The sequence below is a fragment of the Musca domestica genome, unplaced genomic scaffold (genome assembly GCF_030504385.1).
Source record: "Musca domestica strain aabys unplaced genomic scaffold, Musca_domestica.polishedcontigs.V.1.1 8, whole genome shotgun sequence".
NCBI lineage: Eukaryota > Metazoa > Arthropoda > Insecta > Diptera > Muscidae > Musca > Musca domestica.
Genome location: NW_026712409.1, coordinates 8,330,860 through 8,355,796, shown reverse-complemented (window position 1 = coordinate 8,355,796; position 24,937 = coordinate 8,330,860). Strand labels below are relative to the sequence as shown.

General features: G+C 35.9%; 1 protein-coding gene across 9 annotated transcripts; it reads right to left on the bottom strand.

Annotated features, from left to right (window-relative positions):
- Window positions 1-907: 907 nt before the first annotated feature.
- LOC101898981 (protein lingerer) lies at window positions 908-24,424 on the bottom strand. Of its 9 annotated transcripts, none has more exons than XM_005174776.4 (18): window positions 23,608-23,765; window positions 18,717-18,896; window positions 18,458-18,649; window positions 18,189-18,372; window positions 16,860-18,112; window positions 16,487-16,804; window positions 16,127-16,426; window positions 15,851-16,059; window positions 15,437-15,544; window positions 12,983-13,090; window positions 12,753-12,844; window positions 12,244-12,686; window positions 8,357-8,491; window positions 8,163-8,288; window positions 7,835-8,083; window positions 7,599-7,757; window positions 4,687-4,719; window positions 908-2,198 (listed from the first exon to the last, which is right to left on the bottom strand). In XM_005174776.4, the coding sequence occupies exons 2-18, from the start codon at window positions 18,864-18,866 to the stop codon at window positions 2,100-2,102; spliced, it is 4,158 nt and encodes a 1,385-aa protein (XP_005174833.1). In that variant the 5' UTR covers window positions 18,867-18,896; window positions 23,608-23,765; the 3' UTR covers window positions 908-2,099. The 9 variants fall into 9 exon arrangements, with proteins under 9 accessions (XP_005174833.1, XP_058987110.1, XP_011291806.1 ...); XM_059131127.1 differs by having other exon boundaries at window positions 12,340-12,686; XM_011293504.3 differs by lacking the exon at window positions 23,608-23,765 and adding an exon at window positions 24,357-24,424 and having other exon boundaries at window positions 12,244-12,844.
- Window positions 24,425-24,937: the final 513 nt, after the last annotated feature.

The window sequence follows — 24,937 nt, the reverse complement described above, 5'->3', positions numbered from 1 at the left end:
AACTTTTGGGTCGAATAACCGGGTAACCGGGTATTTCCCCCACAAAAAAATTATATTGCCGTAATCAGGTTACAAATACCTACCTGCGGTAAAAATTTCAGGTCAATCCAAGCATAGCCCCTAAACTCAACTTATGCCCAGATTTGTGCCAAAGTTTGTACCTCACTGTACTGGAACCTTCTCTGAAATAAAAGAAAAATATAAAGCTTTGTGGTGTCCTATTGGCGGATGGTGTGGGCCGCCATAACAGCCGATGGTCGCTCTCCGCTCCTATTAATCGAACGTCGCATAAGAATAAATTAAGAATATTATCGCGAAAATATTCTGGATGGTGTATTAAAGCCTTGGGCACGCAAACATTTTGTCCGCAGACCATGGACATTCCAACAGGACTCAGCACGCGCCTCCCAAGAATGGTTACTAAATGAGGTTCCTCGTTTTCATTCCAGAGCACAATGGCCACCAAAATCCGCGGATACCAATCCGTTGAACTATTGTGTTTGGGGACAATCAAGGTTGGCACTAAAAAATACCAAAGTGTCGATCACCTCAAGCAAGCGTTTCGCTGGGAATGGGCCAAAATACCGCAGAGCAACATTTCATTGACCGATTGAAGGCCATAATTCGTGACAAAGATGACCGGTTCGAAAAAAATCGATTTTAAAATTTGATGCTATTTCCGACTTTTTTTTGCTTTCATTCAATAAAATTTGGAAAAAAAAATGTAAAAATTATGGCATTTCACTTTGTTGCAGTTTTTTATCTCACCCTGTAGATATATTCTAATAGCTGGACCACAGCAGGACTGCCTATAAATACCCCAACAAACAAAGTTGGAAAACATTACTTCCGGTAGTCGTTAGTAATATGATGTAAGGCCAATTAATAAATAAAAAACACAAAAACCTTTTGTTTGGATTCAATCATATTTTTGTTTGTTGTATTTAATTTAAATATTAAGATTATTATAATTATACATATAAGTTTAAACCGATTACAATATTTGTTTTGTTTTATTATAATAATTATGATTATTTTCTTCTGTTTCTTCTGAATTCTGGTTTGTTTGCCTGTTCTCCTTCTGGTTTATGGTTTCAATTAAACTTTTTTAGACGATTTTGTTTCGTGTGTTTCATCTATTACCAAAAAAAAAAAGAATGTTTTTGCTTTGCAACGTGTGGTATTAGCTTATTTGTTGTTTTCCTCTTGTTGTTGATTACAAATATTTTTGTTTTATTCATCTTTATACCCACCACTCACAACAGGGGTTTTTTTGTTTATTAGAATTTGTTTTCTCGTGCATGTTGTTTTCTGTTTGGTTTTTTTAGTAGTAGTACATACATATATATATATATATAGTATTTTGTTTCGTTTCCTTTTTTTATGTTTCTCTTTTCCATCTCATGTAATAATGTATAATAATTAATTTTAATTAAATTATTTGTTGATACTTTTTTTTTGATGTGGCTTTAAAAAAATATTAGAATGCATGAAAAATTTCTATGATTTATGATTGATTGTTGTTGTATGTGTGGAGGGGGAGGAGGAGGATTCGCGGCGGCTTCATCTAGTTGGTAGATCCTTTGTTGGTTATCTTAAATCTTTGTTGTTGATAGAATAAATAAGAAGACGGCATGTTGTATAAAACTATAGAAAAAAGGATATTGACGTTGACAACGACGACGACGAGGGGGTTTGAGATGCGTTTAAAAATTTAAAAAAATGTTGTTTTCACTAACTATTCTTTAAAAACTGACGGAGATATTCCTTATATACTTGTTTTTATGTGGTATATATATGATGTTATGTTGAGAGGGTTTCTTCTTTTTTGTTGGTTCATGTCCTGCATTGCAGTTGATTGGTGTGGACAGCAGCGGCTGCATCAACATGGCCACGACTTTATCAAAAACATTTTTTATTGTTATTGTTTCCATTATATTTTTGTTTGTTTTAAGTTTAATATGTATATTCATCATCATGAAATAGGAGGAGTAGGAGATCGCCAGCATTTCTTCTTGTGGTTCTTGTTGTAAAAGTGGGTGTATGCATGTATGTATGTAGCAGTAGTAGTCTGTGTGTCTTAGAAAAACAAAATGAGCTTAATTCTGACCAGTCCAATAGGAGGGTGAATATCCTTGCTTGGTAGCCGATTTCGATTGGCTACTTGTGGGTTGACGTTGACCAGTACTGTTGGAGTCCTATAAGATGTACAATAAAGAAGAAAAAAACATTTATTAATATTGCAAGTGAAATTAAAAAAAGTAAATTTTAACAATGGAAAGTAACTTAACATGAAAAAGAACAAAACTACAACTGAAAAAAAACTAAGAAAAAAACGTTTTTCTTAATACCGAAATGAGATGATTATGAGCATTCATACAAATTTCCAAATACATTTAGTTTTTCTTGCTTTTGATAATTTTGAGCCAAGGGGAGAGTTAAGGGTTAAAAGAGTGTGAAAATCGACCATATTTACTTTTAGAAAACTTTGCCACTTTAACGCTTTTGAGTCTAATTGATACCTAACAAATGGATATGTGATTGCTACATTAAAATAATAAACGTGAAACACTATGTAACATAAACAGATTTTTATTTATTTCCATTATTTATTATTAGAAAAAAATATATTTAAAAGATAATTTGTTCATAACATAAAAATATAAATATTTCTTTTGCATTAGCCTCATATTATATCAGATAGTAGTGCCATAGAATCTCCAAGTATGAACGATATCAAAAATTACTAAACAAATCGTCGGTCGATCCCTCGAAACAGTTATCGCTATCCTAATTCAACCTATTCTTATTTTAACCAAAATACCTAAGTAATTTAAAACAATTTGAGGTTAGGTGAATAACTATTAAATTAGATCATTGCTTTAAAAAAAAAAAATAAGACTACTTTTAAAGTAATTGGACTACTTTAAGCCATTTTGGGCTTGAAGAGGAGATACTCTCTTGAAATAGTCAATGGAAAACCTAAAGCTTTTATTGGAAACAGATCCCATTACGGTCTTATGCTTTTTCAAAAATACAAAACTATTTTTTCGTTTTAGAATTGCAAGTGCATAATTTCCTAATGACAATTCCATCTCTGGTTCTTTCCAACACATCCTGATTTAAAATTTTAGAAAATTTGTTTTCCTAAACACTTTTTATTGTATCATTTGGACACACTTGGGAAAGATCCAAATATGTTTTATATATTATAAATGATTTGAAATAAGTCGCTTTTTAAGGCCGGAGTTTTTTCTGAAAAAGGTTGAAACTAAGGGTGAAAATACATAAAGCGCATATTTGGCTGGCTTCTTCGTAGATAGACAAAGGAGTTTTAGGTTGACTTAGTTCGATTTTGGCCCCAGGCTCCTTTGTTAATTTCCGAAGAAGCCATCCGATGACTTAAGCCAGCCAGAAAGGAGCTTTATGAGGTACCTCGCTTCATTTCCAGCGCAAAATGGTTACCAAAATTTCCGGATACCAATCCGTTGGACTATTGTGTCTGGAGTGTTTTGGAAAGCAAAGTTGGCACTAAAAATTCTAAAGTGTCGATCACCTCAAGGAAGCGCTTCGCCGGGAATGGACCAAAATACCGCAGAGCAACAGTTGGGCAGCGTGTGACGGCCGTTTGAAGGCCATAATTCGTGCCAAAGGTGACAAATTTGAAAAAATCTAAACTTATTCTAAAATTTGATGCTATTTCCTCCATTTTTTGCTTTCATTCAATAAAATTTTAAAAAATTTAAAAATTATGGTGTTTGACTTTGTTGCCATTTTTTTTATCTCATCCTGTAGCTGGCAACCTAAAGTTTCAAACTTGGCCGGATGGCAGTGTGATTAATGTCCTCAACCAATATGACGTGATTGACAGTTTCAAAAGATTTGATAAATTAAGTCCCCCTGCTAATATGTGTGGAAATGGCATGTAAAGCGTGTTGTTGCGCTATTCAATTTCCGGAATAGGCGTTGATTATCAGCTACTTGTAAACACTCTCTTAGGTCGGATAAGAGGTGACAACAGAGGTAAATTCACCTGGTGACAATATTTTGACTCTGTCTTGTCCCATCTTTATACTTCTTCGTATTGTAACGTTATTACTATAAAAGTAAGGAAAGTGTATAGAAATAGTTTAGCTATTTTAAATCGGACGACAACAAAATTGTATTTACCCCAAATGTCATAAGTCAAAAAAAAAAAAATAATAATAATAATAAAATATATTATGTTATTGCAGCACTAAGACCTATGTCCGAAACGATTTTTTATTTTTACAAAATATTGACCTCACTTGTATATGTATAAACTTGAATATCTCTAAACTCAACATAAACTTAACAGATCGCCTTGTTTGCCTTTACAAGTCACATTTTGTTCACATTTCCGCAATCTCTAAACAAAAATAAATTTTCAAATGAATTTAAAATTTTGACCCTCACTATTTTAACATTTTACGTTACATAGTGTGTGTAAGAAAAAACTTTAACAGATTACCAAAAAAACGAACAAAATGTTTGAAATATTAGTAATGGAAGGGTTGTAAAATGTAGAGCTGCCAAAAAATTTAATTTCTTTAAATAATTAATGAATGAGTTGATTTTTTTGTAGTTTTGTCTAATCTTGCCCTAGGGTATGGGTTATTTCTAAAGGAAACATGACTTTTGTTGTTGTTGTTGTTATCAACTTACCCGGCGGGATGAATTGTGAATCCTGCCGTCCATCTATTTTTTGTTGATGTCCAATAAAAACCAAAAGAAATAATAATAAAAATCAAACAGGAGAATATTTCATGCATAAGTAGAGTTTTGTTTGTTTGTTTGTTTTGGTATTGATTTTAGTTGAATTTGATGGGAGGAGGGTGGTTTTGGTGGTGGTGGTGTGTTTTGATATTCTTTTTGATAGAATAAGTTCTTTGAATTTCGAGTTTTAAAAATACTGTTGCTGATTCAGGGGGGAGATAATTAAATGAAGAGAAAATGTTTCGTTTTTATTTAAAATAGGTTTTACAAAATTGTTTGATTAGTTTAGAAAAAAAAAACAAAACACAAATAATATAACAAATAAATAAATATAGGAGATATATGCTGGCATATGAAGAAGAAAGGGGTAGGGGGTAGTTGGTATTGGATTTAGGATTTATTTTCGAATGAATTGCAGCAGATGGCTTTATGATGTAGGCGAACAATATGCAATAATGATAACAGTAGGCGCAGACAGACAATGTTAACGAAATGTTACCTTTTAGACTGACAAATGATTTTTATTATTTTTTTCTATTTTTTTAGATGCTATTAACAACATTGCCTCTTAGTCACAAAATATAAATATTTGTAAATTTTAATTTAAAAAAATAGGAGTAGTAGGGGTATTAGGTAGTATTGTATTAAATGCGTTATGGCAAAGTTTTGCAAAGAAATAAAAGAAAATCCCAATAGAAATGCGCGTAAGAGAATAACAACAGCCGATTTGAGAAAAAAAACTAATGCAACTTTTTAAAAGAAATGTATGTATGTATGTAGCTATTTGTAATGAATGAGTAGTTTAGAGAATTTGACTAATAATTCAAAAAAAAATTATTTATATGTAGTGTATATGGGGTTTATTAAACCGAATGGACTGAATAAATAAAAGGGTGATTTTTTTATTTATTTATTTTCAATGTAAACAGTTATGTAGCCCATAGGACCCAGGAAGGTTAAAAAAAAAACTTCTATTAATGGCTACTTTGCTCCTTTATCTATTATCTATATTGAAAGATTGTTTTACGAATGTTTTCTCAAACACCTTTAGTTTGGTTTGCAATTTAACCATGAATCGTACTACAAACGAATAACGCTGGCAAATTATTGAACTCTATTATCAAAAAGTGTGCTCTGTTAAGAAAATTCATCGCGCGACGAATCTTATTTTTGGCACAATGGGTACATAAATGATCTGAATTGTCGATGCATCTAGAAAATGCATCCTTATAGGCTCTACCGAGAGATGATATCCATTTTTTGACCGCTTCAATTGACGCATTAGAAGAAAACGTTGAATTATTTATTAGTGCATTAAGAATATGCCAAAATCGGAATCTGCGACAAAATTAGAAATGGCAACAAGGTTATCAAGTCTCTGATCGACAGTAATTGGGAAGCTGATAAAAAAAAACATTGTTGGCCTCTTACAACCCGATAGGCCGGTTTGTGGTGAACAATGGCGCTCTGGTGAGGTTTGCAAGCGTAGGAGCTACGCTGTGGAATTGCATTACGTCCTGTCAGAACGCCGTACTAAGAATTAGAATAGAGTGCCTCCTTATGATAGCCGTTAGTCATCTACATGAAGAAGCATACAGAGGTATAAGGCCTCGAATAACTGGCCTATCAAGCAGGGCCGAATAGTATTCACACTGATGAGGCAACAACAGTTATAACAGAATACAGAGTGAATGCCACACTCGAAGATCAGAGTGCCTCCTTATGACAACCGTTGGCCATTTACATAAAGAGCCATACAGATATTCAAATGCGAAACTTGAAAAAAAAAATCGGTGAATAACGTGGCAAAATCATCAAAATACCAAATATCGGGAGGAACCGTTATATGGGGGCTTTACGAAGACGTGGACCTGTGCACAGTCAATTTTCTGTCTTAGGCTTTATATCCATTACGAACTTCAAATACCAAATTTGAAACAATTCCGGTGAATAAAGTAGCTAAAATCATGAAAATATTGAATATCAGGAGGTGTCGTTATATGGGGGCTATACGAAGACGTGGGTGGAGGTGCACAGACAATTTTCTGTCTTAGGCTTTAGTATCCATTGCGAACTTCAAATACCAAATTTGAAACAATTTCGGTGAATAATGTCGCTAAAATCTTCAAAAACCCGAAAATAGGGGTGATATACCAAAACGTGTACCTACATGGCACATTTTCAATACTAAAAGTCCTGCAGACATAATATACATTTGAGTAAAATTTTATCAACCTATTTCATTTCGTTCGGAAGCTAAAGTGATTTCTACAGGCGGACGGACATTAATCGACATAGAATTTTATGCTATTCAAAAATATATGTACTTTGTGGGGTCTAAAATGTATATTTCGGGGTGTTACAAACGGAATGTCAATCTAAATATACCCTCCATACTATGGTGGAGGGTATAACAATTTCAATTTTATCAAACTAAGTTATCATTTATTTAAGGGCTTCATGTATAAAGAGCTTCATAAAATATATATTTTTTAATTTTGATCGCAGTTTTAGTTATTTCCCATATTAATATCTCATTTTTCGCCAGAGACATCAAGTTTAGTTGCTTTACGAGACAAAGCCTTTCGGAAAATAGTTTAATGTATTATTTTCACTATGTACACACAACATATGTATAACAATGATTGTTGTTTTTTTTAATGCAATGTCATGAGCGTGTTTTTGGTAGTGCATTTATGGTTAGCTATCTACAAATGTATAGCATAATGTTGCTGTTTATGTAAACGAATCTTCAATGTGTCTTTAGCAAATTATCAAATCATTTCAATAATTTTACTGAATATATAATGAGGGATATATTCCAAAGACAATTTTTGAAGATGGAACAATTTTTCAATTACCTGATGAATCTGGGGATGAATCATATGATGACCTGCAGCAGCAGGCATTGTGGGTAAATACATGCCATATGGCTGGGCTGAGGTGCCGCCAGCTGTTTGGGTATTTGCCATATTAAATGGTGGTGGCGTAGCCGAATGGAAATTCTGTTTTTCGTAAGACTGGAACAAAATTGATAAAAAAAGAGATAGATTAAAAACCGAAGCCGTGGCGAAAGTTTTGTCAACTTGTTACTTACATTGACCTTATTAAGTGCTACATGCGTTTTGCCATACATAGACGATGTAATGTCAGAGGCTGTTCCAGCTTGCGGAGGATTTGTTACATTTTGGGATTTTGTGGGCTGATTAACACTTGAGGGGTAGGTTTTGTTGGTATAGTCTTGAGAGGCTTGTGAAAGAGCATCATAGTTCGTTGAACCATAGCCTGTGTTGTATGAAGGTTTGGGAAATTGTCCACCAGATGCTGTGTTAGCAGCTGGAATTTGCTGTTGAAATAAGAAAAACAAAAGAGAATACAATTGTCAAATACAAAACTTGTATAAAATATTAAATATTTAATTTTACCGGATAAATAGCAGGAGTGCCATACTGAAAACTGCCGGGCATAACATTTCCGCCATAGAAATAAGCGTAAGGAACATTAAGCATGGGTCCGCTAGAACCGGCTTGTTGTGACATTGTACTTGAAACCTAAAACAGAGATTAAACATTTCATATTGTGTGACAAGAATTAAAAAAAAATAAATAGATATACTTACATTACTAACAGGACTGGAATTATTGTCAGTTCTGGTAAAACGGCCATCAGTCATGGTAGAATAGGCAACTGAGCCCAAATTGTCGCGACCAGCTCCCAGGCTTGTGGGCGTGTAATTTAGGTCGTAATAACCTTGCTAAAATTTTAATATTTTAAAGAGAGCACACAAAAAACGACAATTATAATGTCAATTTGAAAAACGAAAGAAAACGCTTTTACATTTAGGCATACATGGGATGTTGGATGCCACAAATACACGCATATGCTTATGGTTTATAAAAAAATAATATTCCAAAAAAAGGAATATTTTACATATATCTATATATTTGTGGCATTTGTATGTATGTGTATGAAATTAAGGAATGGGATATCATTATTTCAGTAGATGCAATAGCGGGAATGATGAGAGGACGAATTATTTAAACCAAGTTTATATGAGATAGGTTCAATGCAATACAATAAAAACATCAAACAATAATTGAAAAATAATGTACCGAGAACAAACCGCTGTTGTTACTTTTATTTATAAAAAAAAAATTTAATGTAAAATTTTTAAATTTTATGATAAAACTAAATGGTCATATTTTTCAATGAATTTAGAACCTGTTTTGCTTGACCATTCAAAATTGTGTATGATGTGTCAAAATACCGAATACGGAGAAAGTACCGTTATATGAGGCCTATTGGAAACCGTAGACCTACGTGGACAATGTTCTGTCACAAGGGATACCACCCGTTTTGAATTCTTAATAACGTAACAGCCGAAATAGCGAATATCGGTAGTAAAATTATATGGTGGCTATGCGAAAACGTACACCTAGCGGTACAACCCATTATAAACTCTAAAGTTTATAACTATTCTGCAAGAAAGTGTGGCTAAAATTGTCAAAAGACCGAATATAGGGAGTATATTATGGGATAGCTATATAGAAAAAGTTAACATATAAGCCTCATCGTCGCACTTGACTTGACTGCAGACAAAAAACAATTCAATGTAAAATGCCGTAGACTCCAGCATGATTAGTGAGGTATAAAAACCTATTGTCTTCTTTGGTTAGGGTTGGACAACAATGAAATTTGTTGGCTTTTCCACAATTGATTCTTCCTTTTCACTATTCTATTATTCTGCCCTACAACACTATGTGTTGGGAGTATTACAAGTTTGATTGGGCCAAAAATTTTGTAACACCCCGACATATTAAACAATAAATGGATCTTCCTATCTCTCCGAGCTGAGTCGATCTGGCTATGTCTGGTTGAATGGTAATCACTCTGCAGGTCTCAATTATGGCCCGATTCTCACGAAAATGAAAATGTAGGTGGGGTTAGGGTCAGAATGGAGGCCTATTGTTCTTGAAGATGATCGTATATATATATATACAATATTCATTTTTTTATTTATTTATATTCAATTAATACAGTTACCTAGCCCATAGGGTCATGGACGGTTCCAAAAACTTCTATACATGACTACTCTAGGGGTGGAAATGGACTAAAAAATTGAAAAATTTCCTGATTTTACAATTCCTCTACAGGTCGCAATTATAGATCAGCATGGGGCTAGAGTATAGGGTTGGTCAGAAGCGTACCATTTTGTTTGGTCATCGGACAATATTTAGCGGAAAAAAGACCACAACGTTTATGTAAAAAATATGAGAATTTCCACCAAACCGCGAGTATTTTTATTCCTGGCGAAATCACAAATGCACGGAAATATCACTACTGACCGTTACATTGATGCGCATATCCAAGATATAGCATATACAGGGTGAGATGAAAAAACTGCAACCAACTTCAGACTGCTGTCATTTCCAAGCCACACGTCCGACAGCTGTTAATATTATTCCAGTTACAGCTCACTATATTGTTTACAAGCGTACAAAAGCAGTTGGGTGCGAATTTTTCAGAAAAAAGTTATTTGTGATGGAATTCAAGCGTGATAGTTTGATTTCTATATATTTGGCTGGAAAATCACAAGTGGGTATCGTTAGAGCACTCCAGCATTAAAATGTGAATAAATCTTTTGTGTCTCGTACCATCGCTCGTTACCTTGATACTGGTAGCGTAGCCCGACATCAAGGAAGTGGAAGGAAGAAAACAGCAACATCAGCAGAAATGGTTCGAAAAGTAAAGAAGCGACTCGATCGAAACCCGCGTCGCAGTGGCCGAAAATTTGGCTTGTGAGCTGAACATATCGCAATATTCCATTCGGCAATTATTGAAAAATGAGCTCAGGGTAAAGCCATTGGAATTTCAAAAAGTGCAAGATCTTACACCGCAACAGAAAGAAAATATACTCAAAAGAGCTAAAGAGTTGCTTCGCTTGGCCGAAAGTGGTGAACTGCCGTATTTGGTTTTTTCCGATGAAAAAACATTTGTTGTGCAGCAGTTTGTAAACAAACCAAATGATCGTGTCTACTTGCCAAAGAGGTCAGCTGAAAATGTGCACCTTCGGTTGGACACCAGAACTAAAGCGCCGGAAATGGTCATGGTGTGGGCCGTCAGTCATAACAGCCGATGGTCGCTCTCAAAATAAATGCCGAATATTATCGCGAAAACATTCTGGAAGATGTGTTAAAGCCTTGGGCACGAAAACATTTTGGCCACAGATTTTGGACATTCCAGCAGGTCTCAGCACCATCGCATCGCAGAGCAACATTCGGACCGCGTGTGACGGTTTCATTGGCCCTTTGATGGCCATAATTCGTGTCAAAGGTGACCAATTCGAAAAAATCTAAACTTATTTTTAAATTTTATGCTATTTCCGACATTTTTTGCTTTTCTTCAATAAAATTAAAAAAATTTAAAATTATGGCGTTTGACTTTGTTGCAGTTTTTTTTATCTTATCCTGTATTTTTATTAACACAAGATCTGTTATACAGTTGGTTGAGATGTCGCCATTCCCTCTGGTACCTCCCCCACATAGTGTTAAAGATTTTGAAAAACATATGGGTCACAATTTTCAATTTAATCTGTCATAACTTTACGAAACAAATTAGCGATTCTTTACAACTTGCTATGCCTAATTTTTCTCGACCAGAAACCATATATGAATATGAATTTATGACTTCGCATAAAAATACTTCGTCGACTATATCTGGTAACTCATGCCGATTTTAAAATTTTCAAAAATTATCACATATCTCATTTAAAGTGAAGGAAGTAACCAATATAGTCCAAACCTAGCACGTCGCAATGTTTGTATATTATTTTGGGTCTGATACGAAAAGAACAACATTGGCCCATTCCTGCGGAACCTACTCCATATTGATCCTCTACTTGAATAATTTTAACAGAAGTCAAGATGTATTTAAATAATCGAACATTGGCTGAGGGTATACATCTGTGGGCAACACCGACTGATGTTTTTAAACTTGTTTTGTTTGGTTTGAATCTTTAGATTTTATAAAAATCTGTTCTGTCTTCTTTGTCAAATTCCTCAACAATGAAATTTGTTGGTTCTCTTCAATTGGTTCTTCCTTTTTTGCTATTCTATGATTTTACTACCGTTTTTTGATTAATGTGAATTTTTTTAGTTTGAGTTGAATTTTCTCTATTATAATTGATCCCTTACTCATAGTGTTCCGAATATTTATTATTACTACTCATATATTCCCGTATCGAATCTCTTATTTGATGATTAAAAATGGTGATGAATATTGTGATGTTAATGGTGGGGGGTTATATTAGCTTTTTTACGACCAGAATTGTGATTGTAAGAAATTGTTATTAATGCGGTTTTCAATGGCGATTTTGAGTTTTTTTTTTTTTCGAAACAACAAACAAATGCTATTATTCAGTTATGAATTGATCGATTGATTAATGGTTAAATAAATGTGTATGTTGTTGTTTTGCTTGTATTGTGTTGCATTTCTCCATGAACTCACCACATGTGGCACTCTCTGTTGCATCATTTGTAAATCCTCGTAAGAATAAACTGGTTGCTGATAGTATGGCAATGAAGTCTGAATATATTGACTAACCATTTGGATGTTGGGTACCATTCCACTACCAGCTCCGCCACCACTACCACCCGTGGGCGCGCCACCACTACTACCCGTTACACCACTACCAGTCTTATTCGTCGCGGAGGAGACACCGCTCGATGATGCAGCAGCCACGGCCGCCGAAGTACTGCCGCTGACACCGGACGATGTAGCGCCACTACTGCTGTTAGCATTAACATTATTGCTGCTATTGCTACTGCTATTCACAACACCACTAACACCGCCAACGCCACTGCTGCCGCCAGCAGACTGTGATACCACATTTGATGTGGCATTGTTTGCAGAACTGCTATTTGAGCTGCTGTTATTGGCATTGTTGTTAGCTAGAGAAGAAGGATTATTAACATTTGTATTGCTTGTTAATGCACCCAAAGTGGATGAGATCATACTATTTGTCACGGCATTATTGGAATTGACGCCACTTGAAACGGAATTTACAGATGTACCACTGTTGCTGTTAATGGCATTACTAGATGATACACTAAAAAGAAAATGTGAAAAAAGAGGAACATATGTCATTTCATTCATTATTCAGTTAAATATAACGAAGAATAAGATTAACAAATTAAAATCCAGTCAACCAAAAAAACAATGTATTCGCCACATAACTACTACTTACCTTTCGTAATGAGCTGTATTTGACGATGTGGAGGTGGGATCCTTCAATTTTGCACTAGTACTAAAGTTACTATACTGAGACGATGATGTATTCGTGCTGCCCGTGTACCTATTATGTATGTGGTTATATTAGTCGCAAGAAATGGTAATGTTTTATAGAGGTTTGCTTGGATTTTTTAAGAATAATTTACAGAAGAATGTTGAACAAACCCGAATCTCACTTCGGGGTTATTTGTTTTGTGTGTGTGTAAATATTCCATATTTTTTAGAACAATCAGAAACAAATTATGAATAAGCTTCGGATAGTTTAAATTCTATAACGAATGGATAAAAATCAAATATATTTATTTATAAACTACTGGAAATAAACACAAGTCCACGAAAGCCTAATACGCCGTCTGTTTGAATTTTATGGTCAACTTTTTTTATACCCTCCACCATAGTATGGAGGGTATATTAAGTTTGTCAAAGTATATATATTTTCGATCAGCATGAAATTCTATGTCGATTTAGCGATGTCCGTCCGTCTGTTCCTATGAGGAAATCACACTAACTTCCGAACGAAATGAAGTAGGTTACATTTACTCAAATGTATATTCTGTCTGCAGGACATTTGAAAATGGGCCATGTAGATCCACGAGTTGGTATAGCCCCCATATAACGGCACCTCTCGATATTCGGTATTTTGATGATTTTAGCGACATTATTCACCGGAATGGTTCAAATTTAGAATTTGAAATTTGTAATGGATACCACAGCATAAGACAGAAAATTTTCTGTGCAGGCCCCCGCCATCGTATAGCCCCCATATAAGGTCACCTCCTGATATTCGGTATTTTGATGATTTTAGCGACATTATTTACCGGAAGTGTTTCAAATTTGATATTTGAAATTCGCAATGGATACTACAGCCTATTACAGGAAATCATCTGTGCAGGTCCACGTCTTCGTGTAGCCCTCATCTTACGGTATCTCCCGATATTCGGTACTTTGATTATTTTAGCGACATTTTTACCGGAAGTGTTTCAAATTTTATATTTGAAGTTCGCAATGGATACTACAGTCTATGAGCAGGTGTCTACGTCTTCTGTGCAGGTCTACGTCTTCGTATAGCCCTCATCTAACGGTACCTCCCGATATTCGGTATTTTGACGATTTTAGCGACTTTATTCACCGGAATTGTTTCAAATTTGGTATTTGAAGTTTGTAATTGATACTACAGCCTAAGACAGAAAATTGTCCGTGCAGGTCCACGTCTTCGTATAGCCCCCATATAACAGCACCTCCCGATATTCGGTATTTTGATGATTTTAGCGACATTATTCACCAGAATTGTTTCAAGTTTGATATTTGAAGTTCGTAATGGATACTACAAGACAGAAAATTGTATGTACATGTCCACGTCTTCGTATAGCCTCCATTTAACGGTACCTCCCGATATTCAATATTTTGCTGATTTTAGCTACACTTTTTCAAGGACTTGTCTAAAAATTGGTATTTGTTCGTCGTAATAGGTCCTAGTTCCGGTGGCGGAACATTGTCTGTATAGCTTCACGTGTTTGTATAGCCTCTATATAACTGTACTTTGGCCACATTTTTCCACGGATTTGTCTAAAAAAGGTATTTGTAGGCCATAATGGGTTCTAGATGCGGTAGCACAACATTGTATGTATAGGTCCACGTTTTCGTATAGCTCCCACATTATGGTACCTCCTGATATTCAGTAATTTGATGATTTTTGCCACATTTTTTCACGGATTTATCTAAAAATTGGTACTTGTAGTTCATAATGGATTCTAGCTCCGGTGGCAGAACATAGAATATTTAGGTCTACGTTTTTCTATAGCGCACATATAACGATACCCACCGAAATTCTGTATTTTGATAATCCTAGTCATATGTTCCCACAAAGTTGTTTCAAATTTAATATTTAAGAAGATTTGGTAAATGACAATCCTTGAAGTATAAAATTCTTTCCCATTTTGGTACGACCCCCACCCATACAACGGAATCAGCCACTTTATGGTTTTTTGAAACACGTTTGATTTTCGATACTTTTATATAAAAATGTTTTCTTTACCCAAAGGTGGTGTTTCGAAATACAATTGCATTTTAAACTACGCCAAATTTTAAATTTAATCTTTTGGAGTCGCTACAATGTAGAAGAAGAAATTAATTCTAAAAAAAATTGATAAAAATATAAATAATAATAATTGTTTTTGTGGTTGCAGACCAACACAATTGTTAGATTTCGTATTAAATGATATTTACAGAAACCTAATAGATAGATAAAAAAAGATAGATATGATAAAAAAATTAAAAAATATTATTCCTCAACAAATTGATTTTTATCCATTCATTTTTTTGGCTAAACCACACGCATTCTTGTAGTCAGTGAACAATGTGAATCCTCACACATTTATATATTTTTTTTTTTAGATTCCCCAATACATACCCTGAACTATTTGATAAACCAGTGGTGCCATAAACACTTTGGCTCGACTGGTAAGCATTTTGCTGTGATCCATAGGCAGATGACAAATAACTGGAATTTGTATTTGCTCTAAACAAACGGAAACGCACAAAAACAAGGTCAGGTGGCAATCAACAGGCAGTTGGTTTTGTTTTGTTCAGTATCAAAGCATTCATTCGATTAGAAAAATCAGTAGAGGATAGATAGATGGATGGTTGGATGGATGGGTGATTAGCAGTAGGGAAACAAAAAAAAAAATAAAAAAAGAAACAAACATAACATTATTATTGTTAGAGCCTTTTTGATTGTAAATGTTCAAGTCAAACACATGTTATTAGTATCAGATAAACATGACTACCTACAAATTATCAAAACACAGACGATAGATATACTTACGTTGCACTACTATTACTGTTGCCACCAACAGAGGGAATGTTTTGTGTCGAGTTTGAAACACCACCCACACTGGCCACAGAACCTCCGCTTACATTTGAAGCACTCTGGGCAGCTTGGGTGGCAGACTGTTGCTGTGTTGTGGGTATGAACATCGAATTCTGTTGATACGAGCCATATGCTTGAGGTTGATATGAATTTGCAACCGATGACTAAAAGTAATAACCATAAATATACAAATCATTTTTTGGGTATTGTCCCGAATTGTCCAATGCTTACCTGAACATTTCCATATGCGGAATTACTATAACCCTGAGAGGCTACAGAAGGCTGATAGGCATTTGCCACACCAGTTTTGTTTGCAACATTAGCACTGCTTTGGTAGGAGCTTTGATAAGTCGCTGAAGTGGTGTTCTGTTGATAAGGATCACTTTTGGTTAATTGATCCAAAGCATTAGTGCCACTGGCGCTAACACCTTGTGCTGTTGTACCACTGACACTGGAAATTTGTTGAGTCTGTTGTGGTTGTTGTTGTGTTGCAGAACGTTGTGTATAACCCGCAGCAGTTAGGGTATCAGTCTGTAATATAAATATTAATTAAATCGATTACTAAGACGCTATTGCACAGGAATATCCTACCACCAAATGAGAGTTGGGCAAACCAGCTGTTAACGACTGTTGTTGTTGCTGTTGTGTCACCGCTTTACTTTGATCATACGCTGAAGCACTAACATCCTGTGGCGATTGCACCAACGACTTTTGTTGGGCCTGCTGTTGTTGCTGCTGCTGTTGTTGTTGTTGCGATTGTTGGCTGTCCAATGTAACCGAGGTATTGAACTTCTCCGACAGATTTTCAAAGGAATCATCTGTACCAAAGTCCAAGCCACCGAATTGTACATCGATGTAACCCATGTTATTCAGCGAATCGCCTGGCATTTCGACAGCACTTGATGGAATCTAGAGAAGAGGAAAAACAATTAGATGCACATGTTGCAATATAATGCCTTCATACCTTTGAGGGGGGAGGAAGTTTGGCCCGGGCCCGACGAACCTGCGGCTGTTGGCCACCTTGTATCTGTGACGTGGGATCATTTGATATCGCCGAACTGCCGGTGCTAGTCGTTCCCGTACCAAATACATTGGCATATGATGTCGCATATTGCACACTACTTGGATTCTGGCCATATGAACCCATTTGTTGCTGCTGCTGTTGCGGCACACTGCCACCCACCACAGATTGTCCAGCAGTGTTCTGCGACGTCAACGAATTGAAATACTGTGATTGTTCCACCGACAAAGTTGTCGATGACTTCATTTGTTGTTCGAGATGCTGTTGCTGAGCCTGTTGCACCAAATTTGCTGCTGCGGTTGCTGCATTCGAGAAACTATCAACGGCACTGCCGTATTGTGAATTGCCCATAGTTCCACTGATACTGCTGACGCTAGTGCTTAGCGAACTGCCACCAACTGCCGCCGATTGCTGTTGCTGCTGCTGTTGTTGTTGCTGTTGCTGCTGTTGAATTTGCGGCGTACTACTAACTGCGGCACTGTACTGCATAATTGGTGTCGACAAGTTGCTGGTCGTGTTATCGTCAAGGCCGGAACTAACGACATTACTACCCACTAAGGTATTCAAATGAGATCCCTGTGACTGACCCTGCAACGAACTGCTGCCAATCACCGATGTACCAAGATGATGATGGTCCAGTCCCTGTTGCGATGATATATCTTGACCCGAGACCCCCGCTGTTGTACTCGTCGTGCTACCACTGACAGTGCCGCCACCACTGCCAGCTAGACCACTGCTCAACACACTGGCCGCCGTTTGATTCGGTAGATTACTCGTTGTAAAGACCTTACTGTCTTTCAGGGAACCAACATACTCCTCATTATCCCAATCGCCCCATGCATCGTCTTGGCTCTGTTGCTGCTGCTTTTCTGCATTTTGGGCTATGGTGTTGTCCCACAATTCCACCTCTTGGTGGTCGTCATTGGTGTTGTTATAACGTGAATTATAACCGCCACCACTGCGATCACCACGGCCACCGGCCCCTCGGTTACCGCCCATACGGCCGCCTCCTCGGCCACCGCGACCAACATAACCGCCACCGCGGCCACCACCGACTCCACGACGACCATCACCGCCGCCGCCACCACCACCAATACCACGTTGGCCGCCACGGTAATTGTCATTGGTGCGATCATCTCGATCTCCACCACCTCCTCTGGCGTTGCGTTCATTTTCACGGGCCTCTCTGCCACGCCCTAATCATAACAAACCAAAAAAATAATAACGATTATAACAGTAACTGGACAATACCAACAAACCGAATATACGTACATCCACGACTGTCAGAACCTGCGCGTCCACCGCGATTACTACTGTTACGATTACGTGATTTTTCACGTTTGTCCGTATTGGCATTGCCATCGGCCCATTCCCCATCGCCCCCGCCCGCATTGTTATCCTGTGCAGCATTTGCAGCTTTATTCTTTTTCTTCTTAGAAGATGTTTCAAACGCTCCCTAAACAAGTGACGGTAATCATGGGAAATCGAAGTTAAAAAAAAATATTTATTTTGGGGGAGATTTATTTTCACCAACTACATACCACTGGCAGTGTCTCCAACAGAAACAATACTGCACTTTCCAAATTGTTGTCACATTCATACAGTGCACAACAGACCTCCTCCTCGGATCTTTGTGTCATCTCTATAAGTGTGGCGACTTTTTCACGCATCTGTGGATCTTCCGATGTATTGCTGTTGGTTATTTGGGCAATACGTAACTGTTCTGCTGTTGGCTGTATTGGAATGAAAGATTATAAAAGTGCTTAGAATTTTTTCTTTGGGAGATAGTTGGCAACCTACCTTTGGATGAGATTTCTCCTTTTCTGTCTTTGAATTATCCGTCTTCTTGTGTGAAGTCTGTGAAACTGAGTCTCCACCGCCACCTCCGCCGCCAGAATTTGATTTCTTCTGATTGCGACTGCCGCCGCTATTACGAGTTTGTGTGCTCATATTCTATGTACACTGTATTTACAAAGTAAGCTAAAAGAAAGAAACATAAATGCATAAACATATAATAAAAAAAATATTTTAATAGCCAATAACACTGTTTATGAAAATAACTCCAAGGTGAAATCTTTTGTGGTGCATTGAAAAAAATGTTATTTTTTTTTATTTTATAAGGTTTGCTTGTAGTTAGAAAGAAAAAAAACTCAGTAACCATCAATTGCATGTACTCCGAACCAAAGTTAAGCAACGTGGAATTCAATAGGGGAATAGCAAAAAAGTTCAAAACCCATATTTTAAATCGACGTATAAGAAATATTTTTAAAAACAAAAATATAGCAAGTTGGCTATATATAGGAAGGGAGGATTGTAATCCAAAATTAAAGCTACTAAAGCATTATTAAAATAATCTTTTCTTAGTTTTTGTTTTATTTTGAACGAATGTCCTTTAAAAATGTTTCTCAATATTATTAGTATTAAACAATTAAAACACGCTCACTATGACTTAATGAAGAATGGCGATAAGAGCCGAGTCCAAAATTATAAGACCTATATACCATGTTTGTACTTTGAAATCTTATCTGACAGAGACAAAGCAATGGGTCACATAAAAACCGTTTTTTACGTTTTTGAAGACTGCTTGTTTTTATTTTATTTTAGAAATACTAAAATACGTTTATAAAATAGGGTAACGGTTAAAAGGACATTTCTCAGAAACTTGATCAGACTAGAGGACATATCGTGGTTTGTAGGAATTACTCGCAGAGGTAGTCCTATCAAATGAATGATAATAAAAGTGGCGAAGGAGTGGATGAATATTTCATAAGATTCTACTTCAGTAAATCGCAAAAGTGGTCAGAGGAGAAAGTTCCAAATATATTTTGAATTTATGTTATCTTTTAAAAACGATGTATGAATAAGTCATTGTAAAAATAGAAAAAGTGATCTTGTCTTAATCGAGCCATTCATGACTTCGACAAAAATACAAATTCTTAACAACCAGTACAGACTTTATAATACCCTACACCACTTTGCATATTTAGGAGAGCTTCACATAACAAATAAAAACTTTTATGGGGAATTTGTGAGAATTAAATTATACCAACTATGATTATATTTAATTTCCAAAGGAAAGGAGAGAGGAATATCCTCCTTTGAATTGATTTCTACTAAAATTTGATTCGGGCTTGTATTACCCATAATTCGGGCTTGTATTACCCATTTGATGCACAATTAACATAAATTCAAGCGTGATTTCTTTATATTTGGCTGAAAAACCACAAATGGCTATCGTTAGAGCACTCCAGCATTTAAATGTGAATAAATCTTTTGAGTCTCATACCATCATCGCTCGTTACTGTGATATTGGTAGCGTAGCCCGACGTCAAGGAAGTGGGCGGAAGAAAACAGCAACATCAGCAGAAATGGTTCGAAAAGTAAAGAAGCGACAACCCGCATCGCAGTGGCCGAAAATGGCTCGTGAGCTGAACATATCGCAATACTCCATTTGGGAATTATTAAAAAATGACCTAGGGACTTAGAACTTACACCGCAGCAGAACAAAAAATAGAGTCAAAAGAGCTAAATAGTTGCTTCGCTTGCCCGAAAGCGGTGAACTGCCGAAAACGAAAAACTTTCGTTGAGGTTCCTCGTATCTTTTCCAGCGCACAATGGCACCAAAATTTCCGGATACCAATCCGTCGGACTATTGTGTCTAGAGTATTTTGGAAATACCAAAGTGTCGATTACCTCAAGCAAGCGCTTCACACGGAATGGGCCAAAATACCGCAGAACAACATTCGGGCAGCGTATGACGGTTTCATTGGCCGCTTGAAGGACATAATTCGTGCCAAAGGTAACCAATTCGAACAAATAAAAACTTATTCTAAAATTTGATGCTGTTTCCGATACTTTTTGCTTTCGTTCAATAAAATCTAAAATAACATTTAGCGAAGACATTTCAAGGTGCATATTACGGCTGCTGAGGACAACAATAACAAATCGGATGAACAATATATATGGTAGCCATAGCTATGTACATCTGAACCGATTTCGATAAAATTTGGCGTACTTATTTTCAGGCCTAATTTGGTCGTATGTGTAAAATTCCATACACGTTTGGTGCACAATAAAAAGCTAATCGGACGAAGATATATATTGAAGCTATATCTAAATTTTGACCGATTATCTCTAAATTCAATAGGGTTCATCCTTAGGTCAAACAAATGATTTGTGCAGGATTTCATCTAGATCGGACAATAAATGCGACCTGTGATTTGTTTACAAAAATACATGGGCAGACTGGCGGATGGACATGCATAAATCGGCTCAGAATGGAATTCTATGCAGATCAACAAAAGGAACTATGGGTCTATCTCGTTTCCTTTTTGCCTGTTTCACAAAGACATAATACCCTGACCACATTGTGGTGTAGGGAATAAGATGACTCGAATGACTTTAGATCGGCGGTCGAATTTGCGGTTAAACACAGAATACAAACAATCATATATTTGTCAATAGCAGTGGCAAATGCGCAACTAAATGTCAAGAATTTGAAATGATGTGCACCATCCGAATCAGCAAATACGCTTGATTATCTTTATTCTAAAGAGCAAAAATTGATTTTTTTAATTTTTCAGCCATTCTCTTAAGACATTTTACTCAACTATGACACCTAACATCAACTATGTTGGAAAGTGTGAGGCAAATATTACCCACCACCATTTGGAAGGATTTTGGCAATTTTAAAGAAAAAAAAATAACCGTTAAAAATTATTTTAAAATCTTAAAAATACCGAATGTAGACGTTATATTAGGTGGACCTGTATAGGCAACTCTTGTCATAAACCATTACAATATTCAAATGCGAAACTTGAATAAAAAATTCGGTGAACAATGTAGCTAAAATCAACAAAATTCCGAATTTAGGGAGGTGCCGTTATATGAGGGCTATACGAAGACGTGGACCGGCACAATTTTCTGTTAAAAAAAAAAATCACTTAAAACTTATTTTAAAATCTTAAAAATGCTGAATGTAGCCGTTATATTAGGGTCTATACGACGACGCGGACCTGCATAGACAACTTTTGTCATAAACCATTACAATATTCAAATGCGAAAAATTCGGTAAATAATGTAGTAATGTAATTAAAATTCCGAATTTATGGAGGTACAGTAGACCGGCATCACCTATTTTCAATACCAAAAGTCCTGCAGACATAGTACACATTTGAGTAAAATTTTATCAACCTACTTCCTTTTGTTCGAAAGCTAGTGATTTCCACAGATGGTTAGAGGGATGGACATCGCTAAATCGACATAGAATTTTATGCTGGTCAAGAATAGATATACTTTGTGGGGTATAAAATGTATATTTCGTGGTGTTACAAATGGAATGACAAACTTAATATGCCCTCCATACTATGGTGGAGTGTATAAAAATTGATAGAAGCTATATCTAATAGGGATTAATAAAGAAGAGGTATTCAAGAGAAATTTTGTGCTTAATACCCCATCCCATTTTGATTCTACTTTGTCCATGAGAGACAGAGATGGACATTAGGAGATCACAATCGGTTGGTAGCACGACCAATAATGTACATTATGGAACTGTCTTGTTTCCCTATAGAACCACCTCTATTGTGCAATTTATCTTGGAAGAATAGTAACATAATTTTATTGTGGGCAGAAATAACAGCAATGTTGATTCTACGCATCCACTTAAAGACGTCCATTGATTGCAGTCAATCCAATGCATCATTCTTTTTTTAATAATTCTTCCCACTTTTTCCCTTCACCTTACACAGCACGACATGTGGTAGAAAATTCAATGTAAAATAAAGAAAATCAGGTCAAACATTGAAAGTATTCCCAGTTCATATATAAATAAAAAAAAACACAATTCAAATCCCAAAACAGATACACAATAATTTCTATTTCTATACATTAATTCCTATTTCTTAGAGCGCTCGCCGTTAGTGCACGAAGAACGCCACCGCCACCGCGCGTTCTATGTAAACAATTTTTTTAGCGTACACAACTCACCCCCCTGCAAGCTCTAAACTCTAAACAGCAGCAGCAGCGGCAGAAACCAACAATGCGGCGACGACTTATGATTTTTGCTGGCTGTCGGTCCCACACACGCACGCACTCTTATGGATGGTGATGATGACAAACAACAAAAGTGGCTTGTAAAGTTTTTTTTTTCGAAATGGCAGATCGCCGCTTTCAAAAGAAGAAAAAAAAATCAGACACACAAACATACATACATTACACAGCAGTTCATTGAGCTTTCCCATGACCGTAATCAGATATAGAGAAGCGGCAGCGGCGAAGTACAACTGGGGGATATAACAGGAATCCATATTTTTTTGCTCCACTCTACTTCACATACACCGGAAAGGCGAAAAAGAAATGCATCCAACCACTCTGCCATAATTGTTCCAAAAAAAAACACACATTTAACCAAACAAGAAAAACCGTTGCCATTTTAGCAATAAACTAAATCCTCTTTGGAAGAAACTATATACACACATATAGACCATCTTTAAATCATCGTTCGGAAAAAATAGCAAAAGAAATGAAGACAATGGCGAAGAGAAGAAAAACACATTTTCCAAATTTGCGACGACATACAAATATTTCAATATTTTTCACATAAATTTCTATATCCACACAACACATATGGCACAGAAGCTGTGGAGGTTGTACCGAATTAATTGCAATCAGATTTTCTTCTTAAAAATACCTTATTTTAGCGTTAAACAGGACTAATTGCATACACAATTAAAAAATGTCAGACACTCGCTTGCTTCGGTTATTAAAATTTTTCTTTTGTGTTCGGCTTTCGCAGAATCGTTTGGGGGAGAGCAGTATATACATCTCTTTCTAGTTGCTATATTCACCCTTGTCATTTGACGGAAGTGATTATCGATTAACGGCGACGTCTATTGTATTCTGATAACCGGTTTTTACAACAATTACTCATCTGGCAACAATAGGCAAGCCAGAAGAACAAAAAAAAAACACCGGGTAGTCAGAGACCTGCGAGTCATATTTCTCTCGAATTCTCTGAGTATCCAATATTGTTCATATACATATTGCGTTCCTTAAATATGAAATATTGCAGTTCCACACCACTCATTTAAATCATTGAAATGTTTTTGCTTTTATCACTATTTCAGATTAATATTCGTTTCACTAGCTATGGCTATATGTATTTTTTTTATCAATTCTCATGGGGCACGCTTCTATATACAAGCCTTTTTCTCATCGTTCTGTAGTCAACCACCACCACCATACAGTCGTCACAGGTATGCGCCATAGCGTTCTAGTAATTTTTTTAAATTTTACCAAATCATTTTCAATCAACCACAAGAGATTTCACTTTATTTGTATTAAATGATCACTTGTTCACAGAATAGCAAACTATTTAATTCAATTAAATCATTTAATTTACTGTAAAATTAATTTTTTACAGAGCCCTACGAGACCAACCTGCAAAAATGCGCTGATGGAACGCATATGGTTAATGATTACTTTATAGTGTTGTCAATATGTGTGGTTTTTCTTTGTTATGCTAACTAAACACAGCAACGTTTTATTACAACGCTGAGAATCACAATGTAGGACATAGGCCGGTTATTACATTTTTCCGATAGATAAAAAATTATGTTGTCGGACACATAAATCTTTTCTCATTATTACAGGATTCATTTAAGTATGGACTGTCCGATAAGTAAAATGTCAGACCATTTTCCCTTTATCTTTTAACGTAAAGTTTACTGAACTCATGTTGCCATATTTTATAGTGACAACATGGCAAAGTTTATTTAAATAAAAAATCGTTTATATTATATTGAAGAACTGAATTATGGATTTATTTCACGAAGTTAATTACAAATTCGTTTTGTTTATTATTTTTAAACTAAAATGACTATGCCATTGTTAAAAAAATCAGCGACTATCAGTTACTTTTACAAAAAGCTTGCCATATATATGTAAAAAATCAACAATTTAATCATTTTTATATAGTTTGTGTCGATTTCGACAATTTCCTAATGATGCCAAATGCTTAG